This window comes from Fistularia commersonii, chromosome 8 (assembly GCF_037954325.1).
Source record: "Fistularia commersonii isolate RoL2024-O1a breed Wild chromosome 8, RoL_Fcom_v1.0, whole genome shotgun sequence".
NCBI classification, from domain to species: domain Eukaryota; kingdom Metazoa; phylum Chordata; class Actinopteri; order Syngnathiformes; family Fistulariidae; genus Fistularia; species Fistularia commersonii.
The window spans coordinates 15,214,645-15,239,174 of NC_141291.1; the positions used below are offsets into that span (position 1 = coordinate 15,214,645).

General features: G+C 39.8%; 1 protein-coding gene across 1 annotated transcript in view; it reads right to left on the reverse strand.

Moving 5' to 3' along the window:
- Nucleotides 1-2,925: 2,925 nt before the first annotated feature.
- LOC147232089 (uncharacterized) overlaps nucleotides 2,926-24,530 on the reverse strand; it is a 53,813-nt gene continuing 32,208 nt past the window's right edge. Inside the window, 11 exon segments of the mRNA XM_086151639.1 lie at nucleotides 2,926-3,150; nucleotides 6,385-6,487; nucleotides 9,572-9,671; nucleotides 9,790-9,849; nucleotides 9,996-10,134; nucleotides 10,205-10,287; nucleotides 10,544-10,658; nucleotides 10,700-10,811; nucleotides 13,951-13,991; nucleotides 14,095-14,188; nucleotides 17,061-17,149. Coding sequence (XP_086007765.1) covers nucleotides 2,926-3,150; nucleotides 6,385-6,487; nucleotides 9,572-9,671; nucleotides 9,790-9,849; nucleotides 9,996-10,134; nucleotides 10,205-10,287; nucleotides 10,544-10,658; nucleotides 10,700-10,811; nucleotides 13,951-13,991; nucleotides 14,095-14,188; nucleotides 17,061-17,149 — 1,161 coding nt within the window.

Genomic DNA, 24,530 nt, shown 5'->3' on the forward strand with positions numbered 1-24,530 from the left:
ACACTATGTGAGGTACTGTCTTATCTTTTTTTCTTCCTGATTTTGACTGACCTTACTTTTAGAGGTGACATGTTGCCAGCACTCCTGTCAGTTTTATTCCTTTCTCACCTCTCCTACCATTCTGTCATTGTCTGTTCATGGTATGACAATACTGCCGCTCCCACTAAAAGTAATTTATAGTGGAAGAATACTGGGCTGAGCTGACACGTTTTCCACACAACGGAAAAAAAAAAGCTTTTGGTTGTAAAGGCGATTGGATATGAATTGAAAAGAAAACTCTATTTGTACAATAAATAAATTGAAATTTTATAAAAACATCCTGCTTCTATTAATTTCTTTCTCTGAAATCTTCTGAGCCGCATAAATGTATCAGTTCACACAGTTTCAGACCAGAATAGCTACGACTATCTGCTCTAGTCTTATAAAATTTAGACAATTTTTAATTTCAGTCTGCAGAGAGCAAGTCGAATTACATAGGGATTACATAGGCGATACTTATACTAACGATAACACAAAACAGATAAAACAGATGCAATTAAAAAAAACAAACATAAAAAGACCTTTTCTGTTCTTGGATAATTATCAACCATCTGGCGTTGAAAACTCTTGGTTGCAGAGCTGTTGATGACATCGGCGGTGAATGTTAGGTCTAAGAGATTATTAGCAAAGGCAAGTCTTGAGATGTAGGGGGGCAGCCGCACACCCACAAACGCACATCATGGAGATAAACAGTCTAATCATTTGTATCATGAAATAGGGATCAAATAATGCCTTGTAAACATTTTAATGAGTGTTGTGATGATAAATAGCAGCTCTGGATCTCTATTCTCTGTCTCGCTCGTGGTTGAAGGCCCACTCTGTTCGCAAACAGCCCGGCGCTAATTTAGGATAAAAAGAAAAATACCGGCTTGCAATATTTTGCCGGTTTACCACAGATTTCCAAAGGACCACACATGCAGCAGTGAAGTACCGCACACGCTCATTTGACGAAATTAGGTTAGGAAGGAGCCTGTTCTGCGCTTTGCTTCTTTGTGAGCAGAGCTCATGGTGTCGAAATTAAGAGGCTGTATGTGCTTGTGTGTGCTGATGTGTGCATTTGTGTTGTGTATGTGTGTGTGTCTGTGTGAGAGGTTGACTAATCCCTCCACAGTGCTGAAACGAGTTAAAAACACATCAAAGGGAAGCTTAACCTCTGTGAAACCTCACCGGGTTTTCAAGAACAACAAATGATCATTCTCCTCATTGTTTCCAGAGGGACTCTTTTCACCACTGCGCTGCTGACTTTTCCCTCAGTCCTTGGAGTTTTCAAAAAGCCTGTGGTTTCATTTTTAATGACTGTGTCGTTTGTTTAAGAGTGTGTGTGTGTGTGTGTGTGTGTGTGTGTGAGTTTGCGCAAGAATATAAACGCTGCTGGATGTAAGAGTGTGTGCATGCATGTGTGCTCGCACATAAAAGAAGGGTATTTTTAAGTGTGACATGGCAAATGAGAAAAACCATGCTAACAAGGACATGGAGTTGTGCTTGAAATCATTAAAATGTTCAGAATCATGACTGGCTTTCCAGCAGTTATACGGAGCCAATGAGGAATAAACAGAATGTGACAACAGGTAGGGGAGAAAGAGAGAAAGAGGGAAAAAGAAAGAGAGAGAGAGCTGTTTGTGGTCTGAGACCTCTTCTTCCCACAGTTCTCATTTTCACAGTCTCTTTTTTCATCTATAAGTTCCTATTTTTTTTTCTTTTTCTCTGCTTGTGTGAATCAGGAGGTGCTACCTCTCTTGCTCAAACAGTGAGCCAAACACATTTTATATTATGCAAAGTTTTTCATGCCATGCGACATCTTTCTCTGTTATAGTTGTCAGGTAAAGTCTGAGAATATGGAATGCAAAGAGAAAAGAAACGGTTACAGCAATGTAACTCTGTTATCACTGTACACAAGGGAGGGCAAAAGAAAATGTGTCAAATATGTTTTTATGTTTCTGTCATTTCAACACTGACACACAACGAAGGTGAGGAATCAATAAATCCTTTTAAGAATAACTAAAGAAAGCAATGTCTACACTATTAAAAATCTAAAACACTCTATCACACACATAACAAAAAGCTGACAAAGAGGATGTATATAGGATGCGCCTACCGACAGACAGCAGTGTGCAGCGCTGTGGGGGACGGGGCGGGGGGGGGGCACGGTTTGCAGCTGTAGCACAGACTGTGTCTTAAAGCTATGTGGATCAACAGGTGATAAACTGTATATTTCTTGGCCCTCGGTGCAAAACATCCATCAGTAAAAATGAAGCTGCAGTTCTCCCTTTCTTTGCTTAATTAATTTGCATTGTTCAGTGAGAGAGTTTAACTCTATTTGCACTGGAGTTGCAGAGCTCTGTCATCAAAGTGCAGAGCTTAGGTGCTCCAAAATGTCCTTTTTTTTTTCTAATAATTGCTTATGTTTCCAGTTACCACCGCTTACTACATTGTAACAACCCAGAGACGCTTTATAAGTAAGTCCAATAAAAGCTATTAGATTTTCAATTTATAAAAATGAGCATCAAATATTCATGGCATAGGAGCGGAGATCGTTCAAGGTGATTTTTCTGTTTTAGTTTTAAGGGGATTCCATCATTTTCTGGCTCAAGAGCTTCGTTCCCTCCCTCAGGCAATAAGCACTGTGGGACGTGACTTTGACCTGCAGGACATTAACCTCATACTGAGTATGCTCCCACATGGGGAGCTGGAGGTCAAAAGGCCATGACAGGTTAGTGTCCTCTAGAGGCTTTATTTTGTGAAATCCCTGCTTTTCCTCCTAGACCAATCGTCCACAAGAGGAGAAGGGGCTCTGCAGTCTCCTGGTCCAGGATACTTCATCAGTTGCCTGGGACTCACATAGTCTTGCTACACCAGCAGCATGTCTAGGCTGGGTTTAGGATCCCATTACTGTCCCTTGTCACTTGGTCCAGGCTCAGGGGATGAGAGGGGGCAGAGAAGAGAGGGAATGGAGGAGGAGATTAAAAGTGGGCGAGAGAGGGGGATGCGGACAGAGGAATAGCACCGGGAGGTTGGCGGATGTGGAAGCTGTCGCTCCACTTGTCTGCATATGGACCTCTCCTCCCCCAGTTGCCTACGCAACCACTTATTCTCTCCGCTGAGGGCATTTAACTGGAGAGGGAAAGAAAGAGTCATTGAGAGCGACCCAGAAACAGAAGACCTTTAGAGACAAAGAGAATAATATTTAGGAAATAAAACCTTGAGAACGGAAAGAGACAACAAAGTCTGAAGAGGCACTGTTTGGAGGGGGGACTTTCAAGTAGGTTAACTTGAATGTTTAAGCATCCTAATTAAGTTAAGCCTGCAACATTTAAAAAAAAAAAACAACTTAATTTTGAAGTTATCAATAAGCATCATTCATCAAAAGTCAAAAGCCCCTGTGTTGAAAAAATGGCAGGCATCCCATTATGTGCATAATTCATCTTTCACAGTTGCTTTCATGCTTGTTGGAACAGAAATGCAAATGGAAAATTGTAAGGGGATATTCAGGAGCGTATGGTGTTCACAGTTTGAAATGGTTACAAGTGGGAGTCATGTAAAGGTGTCAATTTATACATGAAAACAACCAATTTCAGCGATTATTAGAGGTCGATTTGAGGCAAAATCATCCGTGACAAAAAAACAAATCACAAATCGTCAGAACATGATTGGGTTGCTTGAAACCCAATTATAGACAACCTACATTGATGGTGTATCACGTTTGTTTTTTTAAGGACATTTGGGCAAAAGCAAGGAGGTGTATAGGGTCAAGAGTGCCTTAAATGCAAAACAAGTCTAAAATATTTGCATTTTTTTGCAATTACATGCATAATGCAGCTGTCTAAAATTTGTAATAAGGTAGATATTAGTCAATAAAACATTTGAAATGATTTACATTTAGCTGTCCAGAAGATTAAAATAAAGGAAAAGGGGACAAATTTGGTAATGAAAGTTGTGCATATCCACATCTGTTTTATTTAGTGTATGTCTGCTTGAAAGCTGCGGTTAGAAATAAAAGGCAAATCGACATGTCTGTCTGGCTCCGTGTGTGTGTGTGTGTGTGTGCGTGTGCATTTAAGAGACGGGGAAAAACACAAACGGAGATGAGACAGACACATTTCCGGAAGGTTCTGCTAATATTACCCTTCCAGACACCACATACACACAGAGACCCACTAATCTGATGACTAGAAATAGCAAGGTCTTAGGCTTAACCCTTGAACAGCCAGTGACATGTCGATGTGTCAAAACTGTAACCTAAGACGCTTAAAAAGTATTTAGACTAGTTAACGGGAAAACATCCGACAACATTTTCATTTTAAATTATGCCAAAAGCAATAAAAAGTGTGGATGAAAAACACCGAGGTTGACGTTTATAATTAGCTGCATATTCAAGGGGACCTGTTTAATTTTCCCCGTCTTTGGTGGCTCAGGACACTTTCCTAATTGCAAGGGAGGGGGAAGAAATTAAAAATCACAGCTTGTCTCCTCATTCTTCTCATACATTGTGTGAACTGTTGTGCATATTTGGATGAAAAGGCTGGGCATAAAGTGGGGGAAGAAATAAAGAGATAGGCAGGAAGACACAGAGGGGGGTGTCTTAATGCGGGGGGGATGACTGTGTTTGCACTTTTTCATTTGTACAGCTGCATTCCTATTCAAATTATTAAGATGATTTGTCTGGAAAAAGATTGGTAAAATAGAAAATAACCTCACGGTAGGGGGGGGAAAGTTTCTAATGTGTTTGTATGCAGCGAAGGCTCACTTGGTGCAGGACAATGGAGCCAATAAATGGGTCTTATTGAACAACAGTATATAGGACCTTTGTATCTTGACCTCTTGAGGCCGCGAAAAGGGCTGTTATGAAGTATCCCCCATTGCGTTTCCCTCTAGTCTCCGCATCAAAGCATGAAACTACCGAGTCACTATCTGACACCGAAGAACAATAACAGTTTGTCTAATTCTAATGGAGTTTTGACATAATCCATCTTTTGCCCTGCAGATGCTCATATTTATCATCAAGTGATGAAAAATTCTCTTAATTGGCACTTAATTTTGCATGACACTTTCAAAGTTTGCATGAAATGTACTTGACAGCTGGCTGGAAATGTAGTTCAAGTGTGTGTGTGTGTGAGTGTGTGTAAGAGTGTGTTTTAATATGGGATGTGCCTGTGGGTGAGAACCAAAACAGTTTTTGGACTGTGGAGAAATGAGACTGATCTTAAGTAGAGATGCAAACCTGATTAATATCCCAGTATGTCATATAGATACACATAGACATTCCATTGAGCTTCTTGACGTGTGTGTGTGTGTGTGTGTGTGTGTGTGTGTGTGTATATACATGTAAATGTGTGTGTTCTTATAGTCCAATGTGTAGCCACTCGACAACGAAGAGGATAGCCTTGTGCAAATGATATGTCTATATCCTATTCTTTTCAAATCTGCTTGTGTGTGTATGTGTGTGTGTGCCTGTGTGTGTAGAATGTCCATTTCAGATCAATGAGTGTAATGATTCACACTAGAGATTAAGAGGTGCCATTACACACCCGACCTGTTAAACAACAGCCCCCTCTGCCTGCTCTCCCTCTCTTCCTTTCTTTCTCCACTGCTTTGCCCTGCATCACTTGCAAATAATTCCATTTGCATTTAAGTGAAACAATACTATGTTTAAACTTCAACAAGTGCCAGGTTTCATCACTCCCTGTCAATCAGCGGGCCACTCTACAAACTAACAAAAGTCAGGCGAGCCACTCCTCAGGCCCTGGAGTTTTGGAGAACTGAAAGGGTTGAGGAATACTTTTGATTTTGTTTTCCTTTGGTGATTTGTTGACTCGTATGAAGTTCAACATGCTAAAAAATGTCAGCTTTTCCCTGGAATATTCCTTTGTGTTTTTCCCTCCACATTGTTTTATCACAGCGGGCCATTTCCCTATGCTGTCATGGAGAGATCAACAAGGCTGTATTGATATACATCCCTCTCTAAGTTTCATGAAAGAGAAATCATTTACCAGTGGAAAGAAATGTCAAATTTTTCCCAATACAATTTGCCCCCCCCCAACACACACACACACACACACACGCACACACGCACACACACGCACCCCTACCCATGCTGCTGCCTTTTCACTTTTATCGTAGGAAGAGGAAATGGATGTCTGTCTGTGTTTGTGTGTAAGTACGAATGTGTTTTTGAAGCTTCCTCTTCTGTGTGAGCTCAACAGCAGGTGGGCTGGAGCGTGGGTGTGTTTCTTTCTGTCGAGTAAAAGGACTGTCAGGACAAGTGTGTGTGTGTGTGTGTGTGTGTGTGTGTGTGTGTGTGTGCGTGTGTGTGTGTGTGTGTGTGTGCGTGTGTGTGTGGATGCTTACTTGTTGATTTAGCATTCTGATGGCCTCCAGGTTGCTTTGCAGTCTGGTCTACATGTCCTCGATTTTTCTGAGATTTAGGGACAGGCAACCTTGATTTTTCATTCTGCAACAAGTGTATATCAACACAACAAACAAATAAGAATTACATTTGCCATTTGTTTTTTCCAGACATTGTATCAGTCTAAATAAATAGAACGATGAAACCTTTCCAAGTGCAGTCTAATCCTTAAAAGTATAAATTTGTTCATGTATAAGTCAAACTTTCAAAGTCTATTTTAATGATATGCATTCGCCTGGGCAAAGCAGTTTCCATAGAAATGTCCTTAATATCTAGGGCATAAAGACATTGGCATAGATCATCTTCATTATAGCCATCTTCATAATAACTTATTACTAAACTCAGAGATGGATGAGCAAACGGGATCCAGAAGTCATTAAATTATATATGAAAGCAGATACAAAAACAACATGAACACAACTGCGGCCAGGGCACATTAAGGGTATAAGAATCCATTTAAGATTTCAAGTGTTTATTAAAAACATTTTGGGGAAGGACAAACAAAAGCTAAGGTCCGCTATTTTCAGATCCGGGGCTGACTAAGAAATGTCTATTAAATTAACGACAGTGGATAATGGTGCTCTGTATGGGCTGAGGAGCTTTCTGCCCCCGCTTTACGCTCTTTCTTTCATGCCCCAGTGAACCTGTCCAGTTAGCATTTGAAAAAAGGGGAAAAAAACCTTCTAAATACTTTATTGAAGACTTCTTAGCCCATTAATGTACCGCTGCACCTCTCTAATGTTAATGCACTTGTAAATGGAAAGCTTGGATTTTCTATCAGAGCAGTGGATGGGAAGGCAGTCCTGCTTCAGTTGATAAGATACACTGGCTCATCAAAACACTAATAAATGAGATCATTGTTCCTGCAGATGTGTGTGAGCTGACTCTCTTTTTCTGTATGTCTGTCTAACTGACCGTCTGTCTGTCTGTCTCTTTCCTCTCTCACACACACACACACACACACACACACACACACACACACACACACACACACACACACACACACACACACACACACACACACACACACACACACACACACACACACACACACACAGAGGCCAGAGATGGTAAACGGAGTTTTTCGTCAAAACACTTAGGATGGATATATTTCTGAGCTTTTCAAAGCAAAAGTATAGATTTTTAGATTTTTAGAACACTTGAAGTAACAGCATTGCTATCAGACACTGTGGGCTCTAATATTCCAACAACAGGGAGTCATCTTTTGATTTAAGAGCATGCCTTCTTTGGAAATTTTTATGTACAAATATGCAACTTTGAGTGGCATTAAGCATGTAGATAACATGGAAAAAAATAAAAGGGAAAACATGCTGCATCCCTCTTAAGGTTCAGCCTCTCAAGGACCGTGTATGCTGAAACCTTTCAAGTTTAAAACACTAATTAAACATCTATTAACTTTTTCCTCAAATATGGGGGAGAAAATGACCTGTTTTTTCTAAATAAAATCATAATTGCATGATCTGACAGAATATAATGTGTATAATTTCCCATTAACTGTTTAAGTAAATTTCCTGACCAATGATTACATTTTTGGGGGGAAAAGAAGAAGAAAGCACATTTCCTGTGACACTCATAAACTGAAAATAATTGCAACTGACCTTTCTGATCTTTTAATTTCACACCATAATCATAATACAAAGAGCATTAATAAGCAGAGGAGCTGCAATTACTTTTGATCTTCCATAAAGTGATATTTCAGATGCACATATCACAGGTTTCCACAGCAACAGTAAATAGAAAATAAAATGAACATATGAACTTTAAAAAAACAACCAGACTGCACAAGACCCAAACCGCTGCACCCTTAGACAGAGATACTTCACATGATTTAAACTCTTTCCGAGATGGTAATGTGGTCTTCAGCAGATCATGAAACATCACAGTTGCTGAGACAACTGTGTGAGATTTATGCTCCTGATGTGAGAATGCAGCGATGCGCTGAGTACTTGGCATGACGCCTGTGTAAACATCTGTTCCTGTGTTTTAACGCTAACATGGATGTGTGTAATTACTGACTTAACCCAATCAGTGTGTGTATAATTACAGTCATTAGTGTCAAAGCCAAGCTGCCATGCTCCCTAAACCAGGCAGTAAACTACACGGTTCCTCTCTTCCTCCGATCTCTCTCTCATCTCTCTTATTTATTGCTCTCGCATTGCTGTAAATTTTATGCAAGACCCGATTCTCTTCTTGCAGTCTCCACCTCCTTTCTCCTTTTATGTTGCTCTGTTACTTTAGTCTTCTATGTTTATACAAATCCTCTGCTGTGATCATAGAGTGCTCTTAATTGGAAGCCCATCATTAGTGGTGCAACTGATGATGTCTGATGCTTTATGAGCACTTCCCCCGGATGGGTTATGACACAACCACTGAGTCTGTGGTCCCAGCAACAAAGAAAGACATCAGTTTAACTGTGTTAATTAATGAGGGGCTCCTGCATAGTAATTGCAATTAAGAAATAAAGGGATTTTCATTTCCTCGACTCTCATTGTATGGTATTTGAGTTTCAACAACAAGCCAAGAGACTTGAAACTATAAAAAATGCTCTATGTCAAAAGCCCAGTTTTTGAGGGTAAAAGGTGTTGTTCAAGTTGACCTTTCTCTAAAAGGCAATGTGCATTTCCTCTGCATTTAAAATCTATTTTTTTTTAACTATTGGAGAATGAATATACTGCTTATGAAAATATTGCGGTGTACAGTTAAGTTTAGCTCAGTTTCCAAAAAATATTCCTGCATTAAACTTTACTGATTGGATCGGATTCTTACATATATATATATATATATATATATATATATATATATGTGTACACACACACACACACACACACACACACACACACACACACACACACACACACACACACACACATATATATATATATATATATATATATATCACTTGATAGCCTTTACATTGACAATTGATATTCTATTGTATTTCTTATTCTCCCTCCTTCCTACTATTATCTATTACTGTTATGTTTTTGCTTGAAACTCTGGCACAACAATTTCCTTCGGGATAAATAAAGTTGTTCTCATCTCATCTCATCTCATATATATGTGTGTGTATATATATATATATTTTTTTTTAAATATATATATATATACTCCCAGGCCACTTGATCTAGTTCCTCTGGGGGGATCCTGAGGTGTTCCAAGGCCAGCAGAGACACAGTCTTTCCAGCATGTCCTGCATCGTCCCTGGGGCCTTTTGTGGTTGGACATGCCCAGAACACCTTGCCAGCGAGGCGTTCAAAGGTCATCCTAACCAGATGCCCAAGCAATCTCATCTGACTCTTCTCCACGAGGAGGAGCAGCGACTCTACTCTGAGCCTCTCCTGGATGGTCGAGGTCCTTGCCATATCTCTCAGGGAGAGCCAGGTACCCTGGGGAGAAAGCCAATTCTAGCCGCTTGGATCAGCAACCCTCTTCTTTCGGTCACAACCCAGAGCTCGTGGCCATAGGTGAGGGTAGGACTGTAGATCGAGCAGTAAATTAAGAGCTTCGCCTTTTGGCTCAGCTCATTCTTCACCAGGACAGGCTGGTGCAGAATCTACCTCAGCAACTTCAGCCCCGGATTTAGGGGAGTCCATCCCAGGGTCCACCAACTCTGGTTCCTCATTGGAAGGTGTGTCTTCAGGATTGAGGAGACCTTGGAAGTGTTCCTTCCACTAATCAACAAGGTTCTGAATTGAGGTCAGCAGCCCACCATCTCCACTGTACACAGTGTTGATGGCATACTGCTTCCCCCTCCTGGGCCGCTGGAGCCCCCCAGGCCAGAAAGGCTCGGCAGGACTGCATCAGCTTGACGGCATCCCTCACCACTGTGGTACACCAACAGCTTACGGGGTTACCGCTTTACTGGCACCAACCACCTTATGCCAGTTTGACAATGGAGGCACGGAACATGGCCCACTTGGACTCAATGCCCCTCGCCTCCCCTGGGACGCAGTTGAAGCTCTGCTGGAGGAGAGAGTTAAAACTCTTTTTGACAAGGGACTCTACCAGACATGCCCTACAGTATCTAAACATAGTGTTTGTTATGGGCAGTCCATGACCAGCACAGAAGACTAGTCTTGCCTTTCCAGGTTTTGCTGTTGCTGTCCATGTGAGCATTGAAGTCCCTCAGTAAGACAAGAGAGTCCACAACAGGGGTGTTCTCCATCACCCCAAAAAGGGTGGGTAGCCTGGACTTCTATCGAGAGCACCGGCTCACATAGCAGCCAAAATCTGTACCCACCACGAAGGTGGAGGGAGGTTACCCTCTCGTACACTTGGTTGATCCCCAATATCCAGGTGCCGAATCAGGGGGGCAATCAATATGCCTACCCCTGACTGGGGCCTCACACTGGGGGAAATTCCATAGCGGAAAAGAGTCCAACAGCTCTCTAGAGGCCTAGTTCCAGAGTCAAAGCCATGCATCAAGGTGAGTCCCACAATATCTAGCTGGAATCTTTCAGCCTCCTATGCTAGATCAGGCTCCTCAGGTTCCTCAGGTTCCTAGAGCCATGTCCCAAGGCCTAGCTCCAGGGAGGGGCCCTCGTTAAGGCAAGCAAAACCCAGGCCCATTTGTCTTTTTCATCATTTGGGGGCCTTCTTGAACCATGCTATGGCTGGTCCCTCACCCAGGAGCCAAATACCCTGGGATTATATGTACATATATATAAATATTATTTATTTATATGGTTGTCATCACTTCAAAAATGTGTTTAACAATGCAATTTGAGAAATGGTAATTTGGCTGTCCAGTTTTAGCTACAATAGAGAATCCTCGCATGTGGTTCCAAAAAGAGTAGAATATAAGGGGTCTTTTTTACCATAGGAATTGGTGAGATTATAGTTTCATATTAACTAAAAAGGGAAAAAGGAATTCTCTTTCTGCCATTACCAATAAAATGGGTGGATACAAACTTTGCAGTTTTCAACTTCTAAGGTTCAAGAGTCAGTAATAACTGGTCACGTCAAAAGTAACTGGTTAAATCATACCTGACCTCACAGCAATTGCAAACTTGCCAGTTAACTAGTTATGTTAAAAGTGGGTTTAACTAGTAAGTGATTGAACATTGAGGCTTTCATTCAGTAACTGGTGGAAGAAACAATGGTTTGTTGTTGATAAACACAGTCTTCCCTGATGGGATATAATGCTTGCTGCTTGGTTGTGAAAACAGGACAAAACAATATAATAGGGTAACAACAGCATCTGCTGTTTGCTTCAACCTTTGCCCTCCCAACACATATCCATCACACTTATTGATTACTTCATAATACCGGGGCAAACTAGGTAGAAGCATATTTTGTATTCACATATTTTACATGTTTGACCTCATATTTCTTTTCTTCGATTTACGGGTTTTCACTGTGTGCCCCATAAATGTAATCAATGTGAATTACCTTTGAGACTCAAATTCCATTTCTTTCTTTCAACATAGATGATCTCAACTTCAAAATAAGATGTGATATAACTCGTGAAGATAGTTTATCCAATTTATCTTATTATACTATGAATTAACACATCTATTTTTTTCTTTAATCACATCATCCATTCAATTTTACTTCATTATTTCTAGTTAAAATCAACATTACCACATTTTTTTCAGTGATGTGTAGTTATTTTTCAAGCAGTACTTGAACTTTTCAAATTAGGTGGATAGCTTTTAACTGTTATTCCTTTACTTTGCTAATGATAGCAATTGTACCAGTTTCTGAATCTTGCATTTGACCTTCAGAGATGGTAGTTACTTCAAATAACTTGTGAGATCAGGGTCCATATGTAGAGTGACACAAATGAGAAGATCATTTGGTGAAATGAAAATTACATCTTACTGGTGCTGAACTTGTGAAAGTCTTTAACATTACCTCTGAAGTACTACCAAACTCTTTATGTTCAACTGTGGTTAAAAAACCTCCATCCTTCTGAATATACACCATGTAAGTGAAAGCCCTGGAACACTGAGTGGCAACACAAATGCCATTTCAATCAGATTGTAAAGTTATAAAAACATTTAATAAGAATAATGATTACTGAATAATGACTTTTTACCTGTGCTCCAATTCAGGTAATTTACTTTATCACTCCATTCTTCTTCATCCCACTTTATCGGTAAAAAAAATGCCATTTGCAGCATGAATCTGCGACATATCAGCCATTCTCAAACAGCAAGCCTTCTAATGATAATATATTTCTTTAATAAAGGCATATCTAATGACAAAACCTTCACACTGTGTTGATTACTGTCAGTGATAGACACTGGAAAGACAATGTACCCCCGTTGCTACCTGTAATGAGATTTATAAACTGGAGGGATATGGCCGCCATGCAAATGGCATGGCATATCTGTTGCCTTATAGATGTGTGATTTTAATACCTATGGCATTTCGTGTGTGTGTGTATGTATGTATGTATGTATGATGGTGGGTGGGGTTGTGGAGGTATAATAATGAAATGAAATAAATTAGGAATCCTCATAACAAAGAAAAAGAAGAATAGAGAATGGATTGGGAGATGCTATAGAAGACGCTTTCATTCACTGTTTTTATCTCATTCCATGTTATTATATCCTCTCAATCAAAACCCCTCTTATGCCTACATCTATATGAACTGCCTCTCTTGCTCCGTCCCTGTCTCTTGCTCGTTTGCAATTATGAGAGAAAGACAAAGAAAAGCGATTCATCTTTCTGTCGCAGCCTCTTAATGATATCATTAAAATGACTGACAGCTTTGAATAGCATTGGGAACCTACCCCAGTCAAAACAAATCTGATCCGTTTTGGAAACAGAGCCTGGTGGTTCATTAGGGGAGGGGTGCAACATGAGTGTGTGTAAAACAGGGTGAAAAGCAAAGGGGGGAGTTGTTAATGAGGGAAACCTTAGGGGGTCATGTTGGGGGTATGGGGAGTGGTGCTGCAGGCAGGTGCCCTCACAAACACACGCAAACACACACACGCATGTGTGTATACACACACACACACACACACACACACACACACACACACACACGATCCTACACCCAATCCCATCTGTGCCACATTCATTTTCATTGCCTTAATGAACATAATAAATATATCTTCTCTCTATTGATGAATACTATCTGACAGCTGAGGGGGTGGCAAGCAGGAGAGGATGGGCCCTTGATTAGAGTGTAATCATTGTTATAGGCCCAGCATGAATAACATATTCAAATTGACAAAAGCCATAGCACACACACATAAACGGCCACACACAGGTGGCGAGACCCATAGGGTGTTTCATTCACAACTTGGCACTCCTGTTGTTATTATCACCATCAGCTTTGTTTGGGCAAGATTGTGTGAAAGAGAGAAAAAGCTGGGCAGCCCTTTTGTTCAGTCTGAATGCTAAACTCCAATCAGCTGGTGGATGCCCAAAAATACAGACACTTGCATGTGCAGCCGCACACACACACACACACACACACACGCGCACACAGCCAGGATCAGTTGCACACACATGCTCAAATACTGGTTACTCACATTCTCTCATCTTGCTTTGTGCTCTCGTCTCGGATATTGGCCTGCAAACAATTATAAAATGAAAAACAAACCTGTTTGTGATCTACTCTCTTCTTTCTCCCCCCCATATGTTGTTTATTGCTTCTACTTTCTACCCCAGTTCACCTTGAAGTATTCCATCTCTCTCTCCTTCTCTGCAACCACTTCTTCCAGCCCTTTTACTTCCACCTTCAGTGTGTCATTAGCCTCCTGAAGATGTCTGACACAAGCAAGAGGGAGGGATGTTAGTAGGGATGGAGTTAAACCGAGTAGTATACTCAGCAAGACAGACACAGGCAAAAAAGACAGAAGGCTATAATAATCGAGAGACTCTTGTTAACTTTGCGGGCGAAAAAATACTCTGCTACACAATGGCGGTCCCAAGTTTAGACTTTGTCAAACACACACTACATTCTTGTGAAATGATACAATCCTGGCCCCATTTAATACTTTTTCCTTGTAGCTATTTATTTCATTATTTTGTAGCAACCACTCATAAACACAGCAAACACTATATACATTATTTATGCCATTAAATGTTCATCTGTTGAGCAGAGAGAGAACTATGATCAGGGAAGCAAAGTTTTCAATAAATGATATGCAACTTCATGAATGTCATACTCCACAATTCATGATCCAACACCTCAGCATAACAGAAAGATAAGTATAAAAATGCACACAATGCATGTGTATTTCAAAGGAGAATAACAAAAAGATCGACATTACTGTTGTTGGGTGGAGCGAAGGTGGGAATGGGACCGCAGAAGGTCAGAATGACAGAAGACTGCTAGACCAGTTTGATCTCCAAAGGGAGGAATATATCACACCCATGTCTCTGTATGCTGATGCTGTGTTGCTGTGTGTGTGTGTGTGTGTGTGTGTGTGTGTGTGTATCTGAGTCATGATGCAGAAAGATGTCTGGAGGTTCTCCGTCATCCAGATCATGGTGAATTTGTGTCGAAATCCTCTTGTCTCGGCAACCGGACTTGTATTTCTCTATTTGAAGACACTTCACCCATCATCCGAAAGACTTTTTCAGTTCTAATGACCTATGGGGAGTTTCTGAAAATAACTGCCAAATTTTTTGGCGGGTCTAGATTATGGTGGCTTGTTGTGCAAATGGATTTCTAATGGGGGTGTTGATTGTTGGGACAAAAGACCAATTTATTGAGATTACCTGTATGGGAATGTAAAAAGGTAAAGCTAAAGAAAGGAGTGATACCTGTTGGATCAGATGAACTGAGGCTCATGTGGACGTTACTGGGAGCTGGTTCTGGTGGGGGTTCAGTGAGTGTTGGTTTTCTTTAAATCTTGATGTCCCAGCTTCTGTCCTTTTAGATGTGAACGCAACAGTCCAAGAAGAGGAGTTGGTTGGCAATTACGTCCTCCCTTGTGATGATGTGGACGTCGATCGTGTTGAAGTGACTGGTGAACGCTCCCATTCTTCTTGATCTTGGCCCATATGCCATCTACATACCTTAACCTGCAGGTTGGCGGTATTCCCCTGAACGAAGTGAGGGCCATGCTCTCAACCTCCTCCATGTATCGCTTCGCCACTATGGGGGATACAGGCTAGCCCATGGCAAATCCATGTGGATATAGGTGGTCTGTAGACACACTACTGGACCACACACCGACCTTTTGACCCACACCACCTCCTTGAGCACAAACTGGGAGTAATCAGAACTCTGCACTACCAGACCAAGAACATCCCATCAATCACTGAAGTAAGCAAGACTGAGGTACAACACATAAGGAAAGCCTTGACATCCTTTGGAATGAAGAACAGGAGGAAGACAACAGCAAACGAAAGAGCATCATCCTACTGCAAGTTGATGATGTTTTGGAAAAACTCTGAAGGGTGTTAAAAAAAACACCATATGCCGGTACATTTCAAACCCCACAACACCTTGATGCAAAACTGGTGCACCCTAAGGACAAAATACCCAGATACAAGATCGAGAATGTGGTGTGTGCTGTCACTTGCTCTGAGGAATGTGATGACGTTGACATTAGACTGAACAACCTCTGCACAAACAGATGGCCCAACATAGGAGACCCACCACTTCAGGACAGGACTTCATGGTCCACCCTCTCCTGAAGGACACGGGCCATTTGTTTAAGGACCGCAATGTCCATATTTTGGCCAGAGAAGTCAGATGGTTCAAGAGAGGAGTCGAAGAAGCCATATTTGTCAAAATAGAAAAAACATCTCTAAACAGAGGAGATGGCCTCAGACACAACCTTTCACAAATGTCCAATGCTGTATTGGGATCAACACTCATGGACTAGGCCCATCTGCACCCTCCAAACAAACAACCAAAGAAGGCCCACCACCACTACCAGCCCCCGGTAACGTCCATTTCACATTCCAGTCCAGGTAATATCACTAAGTTGGTCTTTAGTTTCAACGAGCGAAACCCCCATAAGCATAACAAACCCCCTTACACCTAGTTTCTGCAGATCAACTCTGCCAACTCTGATCAACTCTTTGCACAACAAGCCACCATAGCCTAGACCCACCCAAAAACCTGACAGTTATATTCAGAAACTCCCCACAGGTCAAAAGAACTGAAGAAGCCTCTTGGATGAGGGCTGAAATGCCTTCAAGTGAATAAATTTAAGGGCAGTTGCCAAGACAGGAAGATCTCAACAAGAATTCATGATGCAAAAAGACTTGCAAGTGCATGTATGCAAGTCCCACTGAATCCCTGTGAGACATATAGCATCACACAAACTACTACATTTTTATTTTTACATAAAAACAAACTTTCCTCTGGTTAGAGTGTACATGTGATTTGTAGGCGAAGTAGTATAACAAGTACTCACTGATATGTCATTGGAATTACAACATAAAAATAGATCTCCATGGCAAACTCACATTTTCTCCTCAGTGATTATAAGCAGAACCTTGTTTTGGGCCTTCACCTGGGCAACAAGGCTCTTATTGCAATCTCTATAGTGGAAGGCAAGCAAAACAACAGTGCTGATGCAATGAAATTGACATGCAAGAATACTGCAAATTATATTTGATTATATTTGCAAATGCATGAGTAATGCATTCACTAAAATGTCAGTGTGAGTTGACTTACTTTAGTTCTGCAATCCAGTGTCTGAGATTGGTCATGAACAGTTTCCTCTCACGGCAAAGGGTTTCTTTGTCAGAATTAACCATACTCACCTGTTTTAGAAAACCACAGGTTTTTAACAATATTCAGAGCATCTTTAATTTAGTTATCAACAAAGCAACATGTCAGTGGGTATATAGGTGAGTACTGAGAGTAAAGGAGCATTCTATATTTTGACCATAGATGATAAAAAATCTATATTAATAATTTGGAAGTAAGAGGAATGAAACAGACAGCATTTCCAGGCATGTATAGATTGTAATGCTAGGTATTAGATGAGAAGAAGAGGCAGAAGAAGCAGGCTGCAGATGAGATTTAGGGTGAGGGGGGCAAGTTTTGGTTGAAAACAGGGATGGGATGGCACTGGCCAAACTGCTGACTTGTTCATTCTGCTTATCAGTCGGGACCTTTACAGGCCTAAATGCTGGGGAGCCTGACACATTGCCCTTATCGCTATGGAAACACCTTGATATACCATGCTATCTACCCCACAAAGAGTTCGCTGAAAATAATAAATAAAAAAGTGGGGGAAAAACCAAATATGGACCATCATTTATGTATCCACAGCTGCCATGTGATTTACATGGACAAAAAAGTTAAAAATACTAGGTAATGGCTTTTTGAGGATTGGAATAATATTTTATGATAATCATATGTTATAGAGAAGTAAGAGGGGAAAAAAAGACAGAAGACTGATGAACACAAAGTAACATGACTATAATCTGTGTTTCTATAACTGGTGAGAATTCGGTGACAAGTTGAAAAAAAAAAACACAACACTGCGTGTTTTGAAAACACTACATCTTGCCGTAAACTCCAAGATGAGCCAGAGCTCACCTCATTGGTTCAAAGCAATAACAATGATCAGATAAAAAAGATGATTTGTGTATTATTCATTTGAACACTGGAAATGGAAACACTTCAAAGGTTGGGGATTAATTAAATGCTCTCTTAACTTGAAATACACAAAAGAAATAACATTTCTATGTGATGAGATGAAGCAAAGTCAGCCATGCTGTAGAGGTAATCACAGCTACAGATATATATTTGATGTTTATCTGAGGTTTGACTTTTTTGATCAGTAATTGATTTATTCCTGCGGGAAACCAACCATTTGTCAAAATAGTACGACAGCATTTGATTGCTGTTAAAAAAAGGAAATTATCCCCCCAAAAGTGCTCTAACGTGTGACAATGAGAGAAAATCAATCAGTCAAATCGCACAGCGTGAAGACAGATTGCACTTTTTACCTTCGGATTAAAGAAGTACAAAATATCATCAAATGAAAAGAATGAAATTGAATAAGGAAAACCATTCACTTTAAGAAATAAAACGAATCAGTGAATCAACTGTAATTACATCTATCAACAATGAAATCAAGATTGTGAATCCCCTGTTGTTTTCGACACCACTCTTTTTGTCTCGTGCATTGGCAGCTTGTCAGGTGACACAAGTTCAACTGTGGACTTCCTGAGCAAAACCACATACTAATATTCATAATATAATTACATACACAAGAACAAAATGCGACAATTTGAGTGCTCAAACAAAGACAAGCGCGCACACACACACACACACACACACACACACACACACACACACACACACACACACACACACACACACACACACACACACACACACACACACACACACACACACAGGAACATGGGCAGGGTCTGTAACGTGCTGTAATGACAGTAATTACCTGGGGTCTCACATTAACATCTCCCTCCTGACTGTCTGACTGGCTCGGCTGGTGGAGGGATGTAAATCGCAGCACAAGTCTGATGTTGTGATTAGGACTAAATTACACACCATCACTCTGTTTCCAGCATTGTCAAGGGAGGGAAAGGACGACGAGTGTGTGAGGGAGAGGGAGGGACATTATAAAAAAAAAAAGAAGGAAAAAGAACAGAAGGAGCAGCAATTGCATTGGGGGAGGAGTAAAGCAGTAAATCTGCTTAACATTTAAATTGGTTTTGTTGCACAAATATTTTAGCAGATGATGGGGGCTAAAGGGGGCAACAAAATGCATTTGGAAAAACCAAGTCAGCTGATGCCATTGGTCCTTACTGTTATAGGCTAGAAAATTTGACTTGACTACTTCGATAAATGTGGAGAATTTGGAGTCCTTGCAGCACCTGAAACAGTATTTATCGTTTTGATGGTTGAGTCTATCAAAGAAGTAGTCAACTCCACAGTTCACACTTTTCATTAATAATAAATGGAAGATGGATTTTGTGGACTCACACAATCACTCAGAAAGTAAACATCTGGATGAACTTTTCACGACAAAACCACAAAGAAACCTGGAGACAGAAAAAAATAAAAATCACAGGGACTTTAGCAGTTAATGGATTTTCCATCTTTTCTGTTCTCCACGGAGCTATGGACTGGTATCATATTGCACATTAGTTGCACACTAAGGATGAAGTGCAGTTTCACTAAAACAGACCAACCTGCTCAAGGTCGAGGAATATCTAACAAACATAATGTATTTCAAAGTTAACTTTACTGGCTAATGAGGACAAGAATTTGAAACAAAAAAAAAGGAAAAAGAATCGGAAACAGACCGTTGAGATGTTGCCACCATCATCATCAAACTGCCAGAGATGAATATGAGCCATTACTCTGTTCCACTCAGCTCATCAGAGCACATCCTCTCATCAAATTAATGAACACATTTATTGTTAAACACGTTTTTATAAAACATTCATTCATTCTGTCTAATTAAAAGAGCCAACAGAACTGACATCGCTTAAATATGCATACTTATCAGTCACAGGGCCTGAATTAAAGATCCACAAGCGCGGGTGGGTAGGAACAGTATGTGTGTGTGTATATGATGGTAACAGAGAATGAAGATTCCTAAGCAGGTCTTCTCACTCTAGGCTTAATGGTGATAATCATGGCGTGACCCAACATTAAGACTGTGAGTGCATGTGTTTATGTGTGTCCCACTCTCCCTAATGGTGACGATGATGACATGTTCTCCATTAGACTAGTCAGTGGGCCACAGCAGATCTAGCATATTAATGACGCTGATGATGGCTTCTTTAATTACCTTCGTCTGCTTCTGCATGGCCTGACTCCTTTTCCTTGAGTCCTTTCATTACACACTCCCCTATGTATGCTGATTTGTTTATTGGTGCCAGTTATTATTGAAGCCCCCTATCTATCCTGCATGAGGCCAACTACATTACATGTCTCAGGAGAAGTTTCTTCATCTCCTTACAGTTAGATGAAGCTCCCACAGCAAGGAGGTGTCACTTTAATGCAGTACGTATTGAAGTCTTGCAAATCCTGAAAATTGAACCTCAATAACAGGAAAAAAATATGTTCATAGGCAAAAGTATGGAACATAATACACTTTAAGCACCATCTGCCCTATTTAATTGTCTTTCATTTCATAAGGATTATTATTCATAAGGAAGTTCTAGGTGAAAAGAAAATGGAACAGATGCCTTGGCCAATACCTTGGCTTCTTGCTTTTAAAATGGTTATGTCGTAAATTTGAAATGGGAAAATGTTTCTTGTTTGGTATGTATCAATATTTTGATTTAGACATTTGATTCTCACCATTATGGACTTTCTATCTGTTTTGACTGGCTCTTTTTATTTAAGCTCAAATGTTATTCGCTTGCAGTTCAAAATAAGCAATCCTTCATTTGTATTTATATGCAGGGCAGCACCATTACAGTAACTACATGTGCTGTTTGTTGTGTTAGATTTTTATTTTTGATAATTACTTGCTGAAATGGCCATAGAACTTTATGTAATAGCTGTGTTATTTCTCTTTGAATGACTGGTTGAATATCAAGTAGATCGAAACAACCAAGTTTACAGACTTATGTTTTCCTTATGTTGGAACAGAAACAATGTTATATTTCTTCGCACAATATGATCAGGAATGAATATAATCAATAATGACAGCCAGTGCATTCAACCTAACCTGCTTTTCTTTTTATCTTAGTGAACAATGTAGCACATTCTGTCTCTTAAGTGCATAATAATCAATTGGAAGTACATTATAATCTAATTTGGCATTGCCATGTTTTCGTTCTGCAACATTAACTATTTCTGCTTCTTAAAACACAGTACGAGCACCCATGTTAACCTGCTATCAATTTGATTGTAATTACTCAGAGGATTTGTCTATTGAATATGTGATACTTTAAAAAGTATAAAAACAAAAATGAAATGAAAAAATCTCAACACTATCAAATTTTTGTTTGAATACACGTGTTTTAGAAAACTGATAGTAGGTGAAATGATCGAAAACTGAATTTGAAGAATCAAAATGAATTTCTTGCTTTTGATTGGAGATAAAAAGGATGTTTGTATCTGAGTACCCTTCAAAAAAAACCTTGACTACATCAAAACAAAGGTGAACAAATGAGAAGAGAAGAAACTTTGACGACCTGTTAGAAATTGGGGAAAAAACAAATCTGCCGGTTATTGAGGACTTGAGGTATAAAAGGTTTTTCCATTTTGTTATTTTACAATGTTAATTTCACTCCACTAGCTAAATAATGGCATCACGTTTGTTTGTATCCCGAAAGTAGAAATGAAGTTCAATTACTGACGAGCTAAAATGCATTATCAATGGGCATGATATTTTTTTTACAAATTTTCTAAATTGAAATTTGATTTTTTTTTTTTTATTACAGGGCGGCATGGTGACACAGTGGTTAGCGCTTCGGCCTCACCGTACAAGGACCCTGGTTCGACCTTTCGGTGTGGAGTTTGCACTCTCCCCATGTCTATGTGGGTTTCCTCCGGGATCTCCGGTTTCTGCCCAGAGTCCAAAAACATGCAGCAGGTTGGGAGAAAATTGGGAAAAATTACCCTGAATGAGTGACTGATTGATTGCTTGTCTATACATGTGTGGTCCTGTGGTTGACTGGCGACCCCACCTCTCACCCAATAAAAGCTGGGATAGGCTCCAGCATCCCCCGTGACCCCTGCAGGATAAGCGGCAGATGATGGATGGATGGATGGATGTTTGGCTATAAACATGGGTAGTCCCAAAACATGCAGTAGTTTAATTGGAGATCCTTAATTTCCCAAAGTGTGAATGAGAGAGTGAATGGTTGTATGTCTCTATGTGTTGCCCTGTAATCGACTAGCAAATGGTCCAGGGTGAACCTCTACCCTTCCCTAATGACAGCTGGGATAGGCTCCAGACTTTTTGCGAGCCTGAGTGCGGGATATGCAGAATAGATAATGAATCAATAATAGCTCTTTAAAATATCAACAGAGAACGGGCCAAAATCCTACCAAGGAAACGGAAAAAAGACAAGATTCAGGTTTCTCATGTGATGATAGTAACTGTAAACGTTTGCTTTGCTTCTTTTGTCATTTGGTGGCTATATCTAACTAATTTTTTCTGACAATTAATCCGTTTCTTAGGAAACTTCTTGTCCTTGTTTAATGTCCCTGGGGATAATTTGAGAACACATAGAGATAAATAAAAAACTAAGTAACACAGAAAGACTGCTGGGTCCTTGCAACTCAAGGAGAGAAGACTCAAATCCCATTCTGTCTTGATATAGATTTTAATTATCTATCTATATCTATATCTATATCTATATATATATATACATGTTTTTCCTAATCTGGACACTGTATACCACACTGTGGTATTACTGTTCTAGGTTCGACAGTGAGTGATGTAAAATACAATGCTAAAGTTCTTTGATTGCTTTTCAGAGAGATGAAAGCTTCTATTTTCATTTCCCATGATGTTTATCGTCAATGATGTTTATCAAAACAAAACTGTCGACCACTTAATACAAAGCTGATTTGAACATGGTTGGTAGTGGAGTCCATTATTCTTGCTGTCTCTTAGTTTAATATAAGTATGGCAGAGGTCACATGATCGTTACATAAATTGCACACTGGTCTTAAAAGTTTTTGCTGCAGATTCACATTGAAAAGATACTGGTGGATAAAAAAGTACTAAAGTAAATATGTACGTTCATTCATGTCCTCCAATAACAATTTGGAAGACTAGAAGAGTCGGTTTATTAAATATTTTCACATTCCTTTCCGCTACACAAGCCCTGGATGGCCGACGTGTATTCTACCCGCTCTTACCTCCTGAGACTTAGAGGCTCTGCTGATGATGCATTTTTATTTTTCTCCAGCTATTTGGAAGAGCAGGGCCTAAATAGGTATTAAAATAAATCATTGTCTTCAACTATAAAAACATATCTTTATATGTGGACCATGGATTATTTTTGCTGTTACACCAAATAATTTTCTTTCCTTTTTCTTTCTTAAGAAATAGCGCTAAATGCAAAGCCTGTGAATAAGGATCCAGGGTTTGGTGATGCACATTGCAGAGGACAATACCTTGAAAACAGATTATTTGATTTGTCATTAACAAGCTTTTCAAGATGTAAATGGATAATCCTACTCCAATGTTTGACCCAGGGCACTTTAAATACCCGTAGCTGGAAAGTAAGAAAGTGTGTTTACTTAAGAACAAACTAGTTTGGGTAACAAAGTGAAGGGATATTGGTCCAAAAAAAACAAATGAGAAAAATCATGTGCGCTGTCTCAAAAGGATGTCTTAAGTTTTTGATCTGGTCTGGAATAAGCAGCTAATCGAAATTTTTACCGTGATGTAAAACAGATGACAGACTGTGATGAAAGTCTTCCCTCTGGTGATGACTTATATTTCATTTCTATGTGCATAAAAGCAGTGTGAGTTCAAGCGACATTGCAACACCTTCTGGAGTATGACTTAGGCAATATTTCAACACAACCAAAATGTCAATGAAGCACATTTCCTCTGTTAAAATTGCAAAGAAACTGAAGGAAACCTGACTAAAGTGTACAGGTAGACCTAAAACCACGGTGGAATTATGGTAAGATAAAGGGGCGAGTTCCAAGAGTTGGATGACAAGGCTACATTTAACACAGCAGCCCATGCAAAATGTATCAGCTTTAAATGTTAAGAGTAAACTTAACGGTACAAATTAGACAGTAATGTGACCGAGTCTAGGATCTTAGAATAAATATATTAATAAATTCCATGAAATCTACACTGCTCAAAAAATAAGGGGTACACTGAAATAACATATCCTAGATCTGAATGAATGAAATATTCTTATTAAATACTTTGCTATTTACATATTTTAATGTGCTGACAACAAAATCACATAAAAAATATGAATGGAAATCAAATGTATTAACCCATGGGGGTCCGGATTTGGAGTCACACTCAAAATGAAAGTGGAAAAACACATACAACGATCCAACTTTGATGTCCTTAAAACAAGTCAAAATGAATCAGTGTTGCTTCCTAAATGGACAGTTTGATTTCAGAGAAGTGTGATTGACTTGGAGTTAAATTGTGTTGTTTAAACGTTCCCTTTATTTTTTTTGAGCAGTATGTCTTCCCGTCTCATATCAAGGATTAGA